Source organism: Pleurodeles waltl, chromosome 7 (assembly GCF_031143425.1).
Source record: "Pleurodeles waltl isolate 20211129_DDA chromosome 7, aPleWal1.hap1.20221129, whole genome shotgun sequence".
Lineage (NCBI taxonomy): Eukaryota > Metazoa > Chordata > Amphibia > Caudata > Salamandridae > Pleurodeles > Pleurodeles waltl.
Genome location: NC_090446.1, coordinates 1,391,126,178 through 1,391,141,349, shown reverse-complemented (window position 1 = coordinate 1,391,141,349; position 15,172 = coordinate 1,391,126,178). Strand labels below are relative to the sequence as shown.

The 15,172-nt window shown below is 41.4% G+C and overlaps 1 protein-coding gene across 1 annotated transcript in view; it reads left to right on the top strand.

The window, feature by feature from the left end:
* Positions 1-15,172, top strand: part of PRR12 (proline rich 12) — a 420,401-nt gene that overhangs the window by 107,648 nt on the left and 297,581 nt on the right. The window contains exon 2 of the mRNA XM_069200974.1: positions 11,427-11,539. Within this exon, the coding sequence (XP_069057075.1) occupies positions 11,427-11,539 (113 nt within the window). The remainder of the gene's footprint in view (positions 1-11,426; positions 11,540-15,172) is intronic.

The following is a 15,172-nucleotide window of genomic DNA, read 5'->3' as shown; positions in this document are numbered from 1 at the left end:
GTTAACACAATCAAAACACACTGACAGCAGGCAAAAAGTGGGGGTGACCTTTCCAAAAAGAGAGTACTTTCCTACAATGGTAACTATCACTGTTAGGGCGTGCTTTTCATGCGATGAAATTACATCTGACCATAACAATGAACGGTTCAGTCAGCCAGAATCTGATTTGTTTAGAGAGCCCCTGGAAAATGTCTGGACATTGCCCTTCTGCCGCAGAATTCCTTGGAAATCAACAGGTTCGCTGGGATTTCATGGAAAGAAAAAGGGCAAAATATCGTTTGATAGAAAGGTTTTGATTTAAATGTTTAAAATGTTTTGTTTGTCAACGTTTACCGTAAAGTTTAGTTCATATTTTACCTTTAAAATTCTTTAAACAATATGAATTAATATTCTACCTCTCATGCCCCACTAAGGGAAAGATGCATATCGCAGGTGCATGACTTAGTTCTCTTCACCATAACGTAAAGTACAATAAAATATTATGTTCATATATTACTAACTACTGTTATTTGTCTTTTTGTAGTTTCACTAAATTGTAATCTGTTTAAAAAAAAATTTAGAAAATATTTTTCCGGTCATATTTTTCAGTCTATTTTCCGTATGGTTATTTCCACTTTTGCAGACCTACATGCCATAGAGCATTCTGGAGATGAACTGATTTGAATCGTTTTAGGAGAACTTTCATAGCGATGGTTTGAAGAGTTTGTTTCTTTGTTTGCTGCCTCGGTTACTGCTTTTCTTCTGCTGTTCTTACTGGCCTTCTCCTCCGTTTGTGTTATAGAAGAGACGGCATTTTACAGCAGAAATGATAATTTCTCGGTACTGAAGATATTTCTTTGTGATTTAACTAAGATTCTGATTAAACCTAATTTTGGAGAGGGATAATATAGCCACATGAACATCCGGAATCTTGCATCCTCTTCACTTGAAATGCAGATTACCTTTTAATTGGTGTTGTAAAAAACAGAAGGAAATGTAAGGTTAAAACTTATTTTTTTTCTTTCAAAGGTACTTGGATATTTAGCAAAGCTGAAAACCAACAATCTGTAGATGCTGGTGCTTTGAACCAGGGAGATTCCTTAAAAATAAATATCATCTTTATTTTGAAGTCGCTCTGAAGGGCTCAGTTGTTTGGATAGCAGTGTCTTCCTTGGGATTTAATGTACCTTCATGGAACTGATGGGTTAGCCTAAGGAAGGCCCCCAAGGGCAAAAACTGAAATATTGAACATTTCCATTAAAATGAAAGAATGACACAGTAGATCAGTTTACTGTCTCAAAGTTCATCTCTAGAGAGTCAACAGTAGGATCTCTGTAGTTAGTAATTGGTTGGTTTATCCCATGCTAATCTCTTTAGTTGTTCCTAATATAGTACAATGTAAGACATCCTGACACACGTTTTAAAGAGTTATTTTAAGTGCTGCCTTTGCACCACTACAATATGAATTCAAACCTGATTGGCTGGGAGCTTTTTTCCAATTTTTTTGCTCACAAATAATGTGTATTACTTTGAAAAATATCAGAACCCCCTGACTGGCCAAGAAGAATTCCTTTTTTTCTATTATGTAGTTAGACATAAATAAAAATTGAAGAGTAACAGGGGCACACTCCAACCCCAGTGCTGATGAGGACGCAACACAGAGATGGAAAATGCCCTAACTGGCCAGTGATAGAGAAATGCATTAGCAAACCCACCTGTCCTAGTTTGTAAAGCACAGGGAATTTCAGGAGTCGGTAAGTTGTTCACGGGCTTAGCTGTGCCCATCCATACTTGGTGTGTGAACAATCACTCTTGGTAAAAAAATAAAATAAAATAAAATGTATACCCTATTACTATTAATATATATATATATATATATATATAGGAGATGTTAAGCATTGCAGTCATGTTCTGTTATCAATGTTAACCACACTCTTCACCGCACCCTGGCATTGTGCACCATATCCAAATTGGTTGTCTCAATAATGTACTGATTGTCTGATCCAGAGATGAACACAGTCTAGTCACCACACTGTCCACCGAGCCCCTGCCTGACCCTAAAAAACGCTTTTGAAAATGTAAGTCCTTTTTTCTCCATCTGTTGTTGGTCAGGCAGCCATTCTCTGTGGATTTATGTCCTAAAATGCTTGAGACATCCTATTCTCAGTTCTGCGGAGATGTCATACCGGTGTGGCTTTAGTGGAGCACCTTCTCACTTTTTAAACACCTTTGTTTTCCACTTTATGACTCGTTGTTAACCGTGCTAGTGTGTTTGGTTAATGTGTAAACCCAGTGAGTGCACTGTCCGAGAGGAATCAACCCAAGCAATGGATCCCAGCTTGATCTAGAGCTAGAATCACAAGCATGAGACCAAAGGGGTTGAACTTCAAGCATAGATATGTTTTTTTTTTCTGTAACTCTTCATACTCCATTTTGTGGTTTCTAAGCTGTTTTCTGCTTATTGTTCCCCTCTCCACTTATCAGCAGAGGATAGGAGAAAGGCGACTATGAAAGAATCCCAGCAGAAAGAAGATCATCCTTTGTAGATGAGGATACCTCTAGCCTGGAGCACAAGCGGCCTCCAGCTAAAAGAAATATTCAGTCAAGGAAAGAGGAGCAAATTCCTCAAACTGTGTCTCAGCGATTATGATAAAGACGAAATCAGCTGGATGCAGGTTGCAGAAATTGTAATATTGCTGTGGGCTTGCTTATCCGAGCTTGTGAATTCAATTACCCATGAGTCTAAACACACAAAAAAAGAAATCCCATTGTACTAAGTGAGCGTTTGTTTAAGGGGGAGGGGATGGGGGGGGGTCATCTTGTGATAGCTTCGGAGTACTGTTATGCACAGCTTGAGAAAGGAGAAATGGAATAGGGACTAGGACAGTTGCCGTTGCTAGAGTTCACTTGGATGTGATGAGTACCTCAGTACTCAGTATGATGTTCTTCTGTTATAGGGCCAGGGGGCACGCGTCAGTAAAACGAATTCCTGAATCGTTCGCTTTCCTGAATTGGAGGACGTTTCTGCTCTGAAGTGTGGACTTGGGGTGTTACCTAAGCACCGGCTACCCTGTTTCAGTGGATGGAATGGGCATTGAGAGAAAAGACGCATGTTAACACAGGTGTGGTTTCAGTGCTGGTTTGACTGGGCCAGGTCTCCTCAGGTACACCCTTAGTGGCTTGATTTTGAAGTATTTGCAGTCTGTCCAGATGATTTTTTGGCATGCTTGTATGCCTATATAGGGCTCATGACAAGACATCTTGTCAACCGAGAAGAGGTTTGCAAGGGAGAAAGATTGTTCTGGAGCTCAGACAGCCGCGTATCACCACCCTTAACAAGGTGCAGATCTGAGGAGCAAATCCAGTTTGAGTCAGCGAATTGCGCGAGTCATAAAGTTCTGAGGGGCATGGGGGGAGTTCTGAGACTTGGTTTGGGGGGGGGGGCAGAAAACGGGCAGGAGGCAGTATCCAGCACTTACAGGTTTAGGATTTCAGTTGTTCATCTGTTAAAACGAAGGACTCTTTCCCCATTCGGTGTCGGCGGTTTAGGAGGAGGATTCTGGAGCCCACGCTACCAGGGGCAGCAGCATGCCGTGTGTCCGGAGGATTTCAGTAGTGTGTAGTCTTTTCTATGAACGAGTGCTGGGTGCCGTGTGTTTTCCTCAAGCCTATTCATACTGTGCTGCAATAAAAATGTGGCTCGTTTATAATCGTAACTCCTCGTGTTTAATTTACCCGAAGAACTGACAAATATACCCCCCCCCCCCCACTCAGGCAGTCAAAATATAATCTAGATTATTCAACCACGCCCTCTTTTTCTAGAAATGCGAGTTTTAATATGCCAAAATCTCCTTCTAAGGAAGCCTTGCACGCTGTTACTTTTTCAACACTATTACGTTATTATGTACGTTTTTACCACCACGTCTGTGGAACAGTGGTCAAACAGCCAGAGAAGGAATGCACCATGAGCTCCTTGAAGGACAATACAATGTGCGAGTGGTTCGCTCATTTACTCAGAGAGGAAGGGCAGCTGAGGTTGAAGTTTCCGTTTTGCTTCACAGAAGTGAGCCGCCGTAAGGCAGACACGTATTTGCAGTATATTTCTTCCATAAATATTGTTATAATGGTGCACCCAGAGTTGGCTTTGCATTTAAAATAATGCTCTTTTTCGGAGCTGCGCTGTGCTGACTGTCATCAGAAGTACACAAAAACGATTTTGGAACTACTTAATTGAAACTCTTTTAAAATTGTAATTGAATTATAACCCACTGCAGTCAGTGACTGGGTGACCCGTTTACTTCCTTGCAGCTGTGCTACTAAATTACAAAATCCCACGACATGAAGTAAGAGGGGAATTAGAAGTAACGACAGAAACAGCGATAGGTGCTGTCCAGTTGACAAACAAGACGATAGGAAATGTAGTTCCTATTCGTTAGTGATTAATCGTGGTGGACTTTTTACTCTCCCAATCTAGTCCTTGTTAGGTCTAGCCTGGAGTCAGCTTCACTTATTTCACCAGCCTCATGTTTCCAGAAAATCATTAATGCAAATGTATGAAAATACATATAAGGGCTTTCGGTTAGCTCCTTTTAGTCTGTTAAGGTGTCTTGCATACCCTGCTTCTGCCTACCACAGCATTCAGCATTTGGCTGTCTTTTCATATTGAATGACAACAGTATTCGGTCTTTTAAAAAGTGCACAACCTTCTGAAAAGGAGTGTACGTCAGTGCCAGGGATGTTGTGCCTGGTCTGCCAGGGCACTTCTATATATATTCCTACCAAGTTATTTTTGCGTGTTGCCCGTAGATGCACAAAAAGGCAGGCATGCCAAGGCCATTCTTGTTGGTTTTGCCAATCCTTGCTTTTTTATTTGGTGACTGGACATTATATATGTATATATATATTCTTTGTAATCTTCCCTTGCCATAACCAATACACAGGTAATTCATATCTGTCTCTTGCTTTCTGTTGTTTGAAGCATTTTTGAAACCACCTTCCATTTTAACAAGCCCAGTGAAAGGCACCAGGCTGATGTATGAGGTTCAAGAACCGCAAAGAATATCAACAGGGTTTTAATATTTTATGTTCCTTTTTAGGACCATACACCACAAACTTAGAGAGGGCTTAGAGCCGGCCCATTGCTTATTATTGATAGGTTTTCATATCACTCTCATTTGCTTAATTCTACTTGTGTTTGCCTCTACCCTGGCACATTTACCATGCTTTTGATCGGAAAAGTTGCTTGCTTCCACTGCTCACATTCAGGGAACTACTATTTGTTCTTTTCATTCAGCACTCCATGAGAGTGCAGATATTTTCTGACTTTTTCCCCTGTGTGCTGCTCCACCCTCAGAAATAACAACCCCCCACCCCTTGTGCTTTATTGTTGCCTCACACATCTCCCCAAGCTTGTCTGTAAAAGCGCAGCAGCAGAAATAATTTTTCGCAAGGATATGACTAAAGAGCAGACTTTTAAGGATTGTTTTAGTTTTATCTGCTGCATTTTACATGTTGCAAGAATGCACAGGCCTTACCACACAAAGGCATTTTTGGCGCTGGGAGAGGGGTTGACTGCACTCACTCACTTCTAGGATGACTCCCAATGAGAGATTTCTTTTGCTGTAGGCCCATATACATGTTCCCTGTGCTACTGCAGAAGAGTAAATGGATGAAGTATGTTTTGGTACTCAGTCCTATGGAAGTAATTTATGCTTTGGCAAGTGTTTTCCTTTAAATTTTGGCACTTCCTTTTTTGCGTTTTGAGTTTTCTCAGTGAAACGTATATGAAAAAGCATGCGTGTCATTTATAACAATTAAAAATATTGAAATCGATGTACAGCAAAATAACAGCTTAAGATTACTTTTCCTTCAGTATTTAGATTTGTTAAACAATGTTTTACATTGTTGGCTATTTGCTTTGTCAGTGCTGGTTTACAAAGCCATAGACGAGACATCTGCTACCAGTGTTTTAAAATGAGATTAACCCTGCATTGTTTTATGAGTAGCGGGATATGGTTTGTTTACGGTGAAATATACATAGTTATCTCATGGGTATCTGGAGATTGAGACTCTTTCCTAGCAACGATCTTTTTATTTTAAAAACTACTGACTTTTGCATGTAAAGACATAAAAGCAAATCGATTGCAAAATATAAACGCCTTGCAGACACTTGGGTAATCTGTTTCTCATTGTTATGTCTCTTCTGTATAATCACCCTGTCGTGGTTCTTACATCGATGAGAATGATATCTTTTGTCGGAAGGTCAGGATAATTTCCTTTGAACTCTTGGTTGTCCGTCTGGGTGTAAGCCTCTTGACTTCTCTTATGAAAAGCAGGTTCACCTATTGAAGTTCTGTTAACTAAGGTAAAACATTAGAAATAAGCCTTTCTATTAATTTTGGCAAGTGAAAACCTGGTTTAGTATGATAAACATCTAGGCTTCTTATGTCGTGAGTGAGATCCAATAAAGAAAAAGAAAGTGGGGAAGAGAAATTATATGGAAGCTCAGGAGCTAGGTGAGAAAATTTATAAGGAATAAAGGGAGGTCAGTCACTGGCAGCAGAGATGCCGAAGGAGCATTTGTTCCAAGACTTGACATACATGGTCACTCAAATCCATTAGCAGTAGCCTATTAAGTTCAGACCTTTGATGTGTTTGAGATGGGTGCTGAGGTATCACAGTGATTTAAATTGCTACATTGAGCATCGAGTTTATTCCATTTTCTATTACCATTGATGTGCTTCTCTCTATTTATGTTTTATAGCAAGTCACCGTAGGCCCTTGCATGTGTCACCCATGCCCTTTGCCACTGAACAGCAGTTTATTGTATTTTTTCAAGCAACACACACAGCTTCTCTTGATGGGATATTCATAATAAAATCTCAAAATGTTATGTCTTACTTTTTCTTAAGTAGCGTTGCCCTACAAGATCCCATCCCGCTTCCAAGCACGTCCATTGGAGTTTGGTAGTTGTCGTTATCTAGGTTTTAAGTCTCTGACTGGCTTCAGAGCCCACAGCTGATGAAAAGGGCCGCATAATGAACACTGAAACATTAAATGTAGTAAGAATCTGTTTTGCCCTCCCTGTACCAGCATTTTGCTATGTTAATATTGTGGTTATCTTTGTTTCCTGGTTTATATTTTAATAATTTTTTCAGGTTACAGAAATTCTGATGGATACTTCTAGCTGCAGATTCCTCACCTTGTGAATATCTTCAGGTGCCGGACTGGGTCTGGAAACTCAAAAAGCAGTGCTCTTCCGTGCCTGCAGGTGGGATTGTGGGGGTCCGCATAGACTGCATTCCACTCTGGAAGTGAATGTCAGAGCCACATCTAAGCGCCACTCTTGCGCATTTCTATTCTTTTCTTTCCACGCCTTCAGATGCAGATCTGGAAATCTACTCCTTTTCTTCATTTTTAAGAGATGTTTCTCGATTTTTCTCTCAAATCTACTAATGTGCAAGGGAACTTGGCCCTTTTCAGGCATATGCTTGATGTTTTGACAGTGCTATATTCCGCCACCTGCACAACAAGCTTCTCAGCTCTTTTGAGGTCAGGCCAGGGTCCCAACGGACGGCTCCCAGGCCTCCAGGGACAGCGCACATCTCAGTCTTTGCCCCTCTGGTACCAACCTCAGAAACTCTATAGTACTTAGTGGTACATAGCCACCCGGTAGGAGGCAGAATCTGCCACTTCTTTCAGGGGTGGCAGAACATCACTTTTAACAAATCGGGTCTTAAAATAATTCAGTTTGGTTACACACTGCCGTTCCTTTTTGACCTGCCATACCTTCCACTTATACCAGAGCAGCTTTCAGAGAATCATCTCTCTGTTTTGCGTCAGGAGGAGCAGGCTGTTTTCGCCAGAGGATCTACAGAGAGCGTACCAATCTCAGCAGTAGATGCTGAATGTTACTCCTACTACTTCCTTGTGCTGAAGAAGGACGGAGGCCTTCATCCTATTTTTAATCTTTACCCCCCTCAAGGCCTTCTTGCTAAAGACAATTTCAAGATGTTCACGTTGACCCAGGTTCTATTTGCCCTGGATCCAGGAGTCTAAAGGGTGGTGCTGGACCTGCAGAATCCCAATTTCCATATCCTTGACCTCTGTGCCCTAAGACGCTACCTGTGGTTCAAGGTGGGCTATAAGCATTTTCAGTTTGCTGTGCTACCTTTTGGCCTTACTATGGCCTTTCTGGTGTTCACAAATGTGATAGTCCCTGCCCATCTTCATTGGTCGCGTGTATTAGTCTTCAGTTACCTTGATGAGTACGTTGTTGAAGTCTGGCTCGCCACAGTCAGTCATAGTCCATCTCCAGAGGATGGCGAGCCTCCTTACTTCACGGGTGTTCACAAATCAATCTGCTGAAGTCAAACCTGACTGCTTTGCAGAGACTTTCTTTCATGGGAGCCATCCAGGATTACAGTGCCCTTACCTCTGGATCTACTAGGCCAGGACATTCGGGCTGTGATCCAGATGTTTCAGCCTCTGTCCTGGGTCTCAGTGAGAATGGCTTTGAGGTTTCTTGGTGTAATAGTTGTCTGCATCCTGCTCATCGACTATGCCACCTGGGGAAATGCAAGCTCTGAAGTGGGATCTGAAGTCACAATGGGTCCAGCACTAGGGGAACTAGTCAGATTCCATGCATTTTTGGGGGAGATTGCAAAAGATCTGTAGTAGTGGCTGCTCAACCACATCTGTACAAGCGGCAGACACCTCTCCCTACCTTACCCAGAACTTATGGCGGTAACAGATGTGTCACTGCTGGACTTGGGAGGTTATCTGGGAGTGGTGGAGATCAGAGGACTTTGGTCTCCGGCAGAGACCTTCCTCCACATTAATCTGCTGGAGGCTTACTGCTAACTATCAAAACAGGCTGCTTCTGTTTCTCACTGACAACACCACTGCAATGTGGCACTGCAACAAGAAAGGTGGGGGTGAGTTCTGGGGCCCTATGCCAGGAGGCTGTATGCCTCTGGAACTGGTAGGACATTTTCCTTATCTTCCACCACCTAGTGGGACTTGTGAACGCCAGTCCAGGTGAACTCAGCCAGCAGTTTCTAACAGATCACAAATGGCATATACACCCAGAGGTGGCACAGGGAATTTTTCAGGCAGAACCCTGGCTCGATCACTTCACTACTGTTAACGCTCAGTACCAGCACTTTTACACTCTGGAGTTCCCAAGAAATCACTCTCTCACTGAGACTCACTCCAGCTAGAGTGAAATACATGACTCCTGTATACCTTTCTGCTACTGTCTCTCTTGCCCTGTGTTCTGAAGAAGATCAGGAACAACCAGCTCCAAGTCATCTTTGTGGCTCTGAATTGGGCCAGGAAGGTACTAGCCTGCTCCTTGGGGAAGATCTTCTGTCACAGCAGCAGGGCAGGGTCTTACACCCAGGTCTATGCAATCTGCATCTCCCTGAATGGAGTTTGAGCTGGAGCAGTTAACGTCCTTTAACCTTCTTTTTGAAGTCAATGATGTGATATTGGCAGCCAGGTGTCGTTCCACGAAATTTGTGTATGCTGGAATAAGTTTGTGCCTGGTGCACCTGATGGACCTGTAACAGGCTAAATTGTTGGACTTCTTGTTCTTTTCAGATTTGGCCCACAAAGGCTTTGCAGTGGGCACTATTAGATGTTACTTGTTGGCCCTTCCATCCTTTTTACTTTTACCAGACCAGCCATCCTTATTCAAATCACCTGTTGTGATGAGATTGACTTTCATAGGCTGCTTTGCTTATCACTCATGGCGAATAACGACATTGGTGCGGAGCTTTATAGCGCCACCTGCTGGTGCTCTGAGCACTGCTTACTGAGTTTCCAGATTCAGTCTGGCACCTGGGGATATTAACAATTTGAGAAATCTTCAGTTAGATAGAGCATCATTGAAGGTAAGTAGCTTGTTCTTCAAAGCCAGTAGTACCTTTTCTTTGCACCAGTAAGAATCACACTTTCCAGTAATGGTCATTAAAATTAGAGATGTTTTCTATACCTGCTCCAAGTATATCTTTTTTTCAAATTGTATGCAAAGGTTTTATTTAAAATGTTTATTTGTTTATTGCAAGCACTTGGCAGAAATTTTTAGGTGGTAGCTTTGTTTAAAAAATAATAATATATATATATATATATATGTATATGTGTGTGTGTATATATATATATTATATATAAAAAAACATTGCACCAGCTTGCCACAGCCAGATCTACTAACGTTTGCTTCTGCTTTTTGGAAATCCAGTTGATGGTGACAACAGTGTCCAGTGTTTTGTTTGAGAATTTTAGTTTTGAAATTGAAAGTGCTAATCGTAATAATTAGCTTAAGTCAGAACTTGGTAGGGAGAAATTTTGTATCATTTTGATTAAAGATTAATAGTAGAAATACTTAGGTTTTTCAGCCCATTAAATGTTTCTTTATTGAAAACTATGTTCGGGTGTCCCTTTCATCGTCATCTTCAGCTATGTTATGTCTTTTGCCCTTAAAGGTTCAAGTTAGTATAAAGTGATACTATAACTTAAAGAGAAGGAATGAGAGGATTACTGGTCCAGCACACGTCCTCCGGTTTTCAATGAAAAATAAATTTGTATGCAGGTCTGAAAGGGAGAAAGAAATCCACCTATCAAAAATATATACTGACTAAGACAACCCCATACAGACAGAAAAAGACAACCCCTTGCATAGATTAGGCAAACACTCCTAGCGAATCGCCACTGATCCTGTAGGGGACTACATGAGGCAAGAAAGATGTTGACCTATTCTGATCTTTAGGAACATTAAAAACATTTAGTCTCTGAAGGAGAATTAATCTTTACAAGGGCTCTATGCAAATAGAGAATTCGCTCCAGGGGGCTTTAGTTAATTTTTATCTTTTTATTTTTCTCTAATCTCCTGGCCAATCTACTTTTCAGTAATATTGGTTCCGAGTGATCCAGTTTAGTGGCTATTTGGAAAAAGAACTCAGCCCCCTTGTGGAGCCTTTCAGGCATTGCAGCACCAACCCAACGAGGAACACAGCCCAGTGATGAAGCATTGCACCATTTGGTGGGTGAAGACTTGTGCTCTGCAACGGAGTTACCTCAGACTGCCATGTTAACATACACCATTCACTCAAAAAATCTTTTTTGGTGTAAAGTGACAGCACACCAAAAATTTGGCAAAACCATTGTCACCTAAACCTAATTAGTGGACTGATTTGTGCAGATTGGACCGTAGTGGCCAAAGTTTATAGGCCATTACAACACGTTATTGTAGAGGTTTGGATGTAACATTAATTACATGCCAGATTGCTCCACACAGGAAGTAAAGAGGGGGGTGATGTGTTATTAACATCTTGAAAACAAAACTCCATTGTTTGTGATTGCTCTAGACAATAATCTGATTGTTAGACAAAACGTTTTAGTAAATGTTTGAAATATTTAACTTGGTATGTCTTTTGCTCTCTCAACAGTTTGGTCTATGGAGGGTCCAGAAGTTCTCACCCCGAAACAGATATTTTGCACAGACAGGCGTATGGTACCCCCCACCCTTTGCAGGGCTATGCAACCAACCACCACCCTGCAGGTAAATCATGTAGGCCATTTTCCTTGCTACCCCTTTCCCCATTTGTTTTCACTGACTTCTCATGTGTAGTGCCCTAGAGCTGTTAATTGGAATGTCCCTTCTGCCCGGCTTTCTATTTCCTTCTTGCTCTGCCTAATTTCCTTTTCTGCTTCTTTTTTCATTGCTTTTATTTTTCTCCAACCATTTCTCCATGTCTTGGTTCAAGTACCACCTCATCACGTTCTTCATTTTGTAACTCACTGGGCCAGTTTCTTTCTCTTGTTTATGCAATCCTTACTTCACAATTCTTTTTTTAATAACTTTTGTTTATTGACATTTATCTACACAAAACACACTTTACAGCAGGAATATTGAATAGATATTGACTTGCCTATAGTCAGTTGACATTAACTCCCCTTTGCCCAACCATCCCACCCCTTCCTCAAAACCTGATAGACTGCATCAGTATAGAATACAACATATCACACTCTGAGTACCTTGTCAGTTACTTCCAACCAGTATCTCTGCTCAGACTAAGGGTTCGGTTCCCCTGGACTCCACATGGGGAGGACACTACCCGGACATCTTAGGACGGCTACCCATCCACCCCATCCAGACTATCAGCATAATGTGTTTGCCGAAGAACCTCTTGCTAGAGGTTGTTGCCTTTCAAGCACATCCTCCATATTCTGCCAAAGGTTCCAGATTTGTTCACACCTCTGGGGAAAGCCCTGGATCTGAACACCAGTTTCTCCGCTCTCCTACAGCAATTGAGTTTCGACTTCTACTCCCTCAGCGTTGATAGGACTGGGCTTTCCCTCCTTCTAGCTAAGTCTCTCCTCACCACCGCTAAGGCCACGTTGCATATCCCCCCATACACCCAACGCCACCAGCTGGGGTGTTAGCCTAAAACGGATCTCCACCACCTCAGATAGTTGTGACTTCACCTGCTGCCAATATGAGTGTAAAAGTGGGCATTCCAACAGTGTGTGGAGCAGTGTATCTCTCTGGCTGTATCCTCTGAAGCAAAAGCCTGAGTCGCATTTTCCCAGTCTATGTAGGCGTTGCCTCATAAAGTACACCCTATGGAAGAGTTTAAGTTGGACCAGATGGAGACCTGACCTTATCGGCACCCCCGTGGGTATCCGCAGGCCTCATCCTCTATGATTCCCAGGTCCCTAAGAGGGGCAAGTCAGGGAGACTATGAGGCAGTAGTGTGATATTCACTAATGAGATGGCATGGGCATGCAGTGGGGGCAATAGTACCTAGTATTCCAGCGGGGATTCCTCTGGCAGATCTTCCAGTAGGGGATCATAGCACTTAAAGATGAGTTGCATCTGTAAGTATCTGAGATGCTGACTATCCAACATCTCGTACTCCACCATTCTTTCATCCTAGAACTGTTCTTCTCATTTGGTAGTTATATTTTCTGGAGATTTGTACAGCAGTTCAGGGCAAAACCTGCCCTTGGAAAGATTGGAAAAGAAAGGGAACAAATGAAGGCTTTGCCAACCACCTTTATTTGAATTTCGTAAATCTTGAAATTTCATTCTAGGAAAAGAGGATTATGGGTAATGGGACATTAGAGAAGCATTTTAGTTTGATAATGTGTAGGAATTACAGTGGTATTGTGTTATGAGAGGTGTGGATTGGGAAAGCAGAGTGTTAAATAGAACATCGAAGCAAAATAATATTATAATTATTATATTAAGTTATAGAGCGCTGCCAATGCCGATGCAGAATTCCTGGCACTGATAGTAGCAAAACATCATTGTTACAAGCAAGGGAATTGGACTGTATACAGCCATTTTTTAAGGGTCATTCTGAATGCTAACAAATTGTGTCTGAAGCACAACGAAAGTGGAAGAGTGATCCATAAATGGGCTGCCTAGTCTGAAAAAGCACTGCCACCTCATTCACGTTGGATCTTTGGAACAACTAAGAGCTTTGCATCAGCAGACTGCAGGGAGCCTCTAGATATGTATCACACAAACTTCTGCCAGAGATACAGTGGACCTAGCTTATGAATGGCCTTATACACATTCTGCAAAGCTTTGAACATTATCCTTTTTGAAAAAGACAATCATTGCAGAATATCCAAGGCCTCAGCTGCAGAGGAATGGCGTGGACATTGTAATACTAATCTGGCAGCAGCAGTTTGAATGCTATAACACCGCTTCAAAACATCATCTGGAGAATTTTTTTAAAAAGTGCATTACAATACACCATTTCACTTAAGATGGCCAACTGTACTACCAGAGGTTGTGTATGAGCTGGAAGAAGAGGGAGAAGTTTTTTGTATCACTCTCAGTATGGAGAAGCAAGAGGATGACAACTGATTTAACTGACTTATTAGAGGCAGATCTTCTACCTGGAAGCCAAATTTCCCATTAGATGCCACAGTAGAGACTTCTTGACCAAATATCAGAAGGAAGCATTTTTAAGGACAACGCAAAATGTTGTTTTTGTCATTGAACTGATGAGTATTCACGGATCACCAGGCTGAATGATCCCTTATAAAACTATAAAAGGTGTCCGGCGGGTAAGGTACAGTCTGATCTATAAAAATGATCAATTGCATATCTTCCTCATAATTCATAAATTTTTCTCTACAAGATCTAATCAGCCATGCCAGGGGACATAGACAGAAATTAAACAGTCAGGATCAGAACAGACCATTGAGGGAAAGCCTGCCCCAAAGCTTTATATTTAGATTGGAAAAAGTAGAGCATATTGTTTGACATTGATTGTTCATTTAACATTTACACCAGTTTAGAGCTTACCCTTTGATACCCGCCTCTCCTAAGCTGGAAACCAAAGTAGCTTGAAACAGTGTTGAATGCTTTAGACAAATGGGGTAAAATCGGGGCCACAAAATGACTCTCGCCTGCCAACATTTAGTTTATTCAGTTTCAAGACAAGCATAGTTTCAATTCCATGTCCAGGATGAAAGCCAGACTTGACAATGTCTAACAGCTGTTGATGTTCTAAAAAGCCAGAAATCTGCCTATTAACGTTTCTTCAGAATCTTTGGTATAAATAGCAGTAGACACTGGACGGAAATAATTTAGCTCTCCTGGATGCACATTCAGCCTTTGTTAGCACGGAAGTCACCAGAACCCTATCCCTTCTGCAAGCACTACAGCACCTGACAAGAATTTGTTACATATGGCAAAAAAAGGCTTGGCCAAAGAAGCGGACATTTCCTTCCAAATGCTTGGCTAAATAGGATCCAGTGGTTAGCTTCAGGAAATGGAATAGCCGTTTTCTTTGAAAGATTTGAAATTCATCGGATTTGAAATTGGTCAAAAGCGGTTTATCACTTGAGTATTCCACACCATCATTAAACTCCTTCTGACTTTGAACTATCATGAGGCTTGTTGTATCTGAAGCATTTGGTTGCACCAGTCTGTCACATAGTTTGATAATTTTGTCCTCCAAAAAATCGGAGAGCTGATCTAAAATATATTGAGAATGTATAAATGTTTGTGATGAACACGAGGGACTAACTTTAGAATATACGATAGATTAGATCTCTTTTTTTATGTATTTAGGGCTGCTAGAATTTCCTTTGCCTTATTTATAACATACACATAGCATTTAGATTCTTGCAAACATTTTAAAAATACCCTCATGGAACATGGGTATCCCAT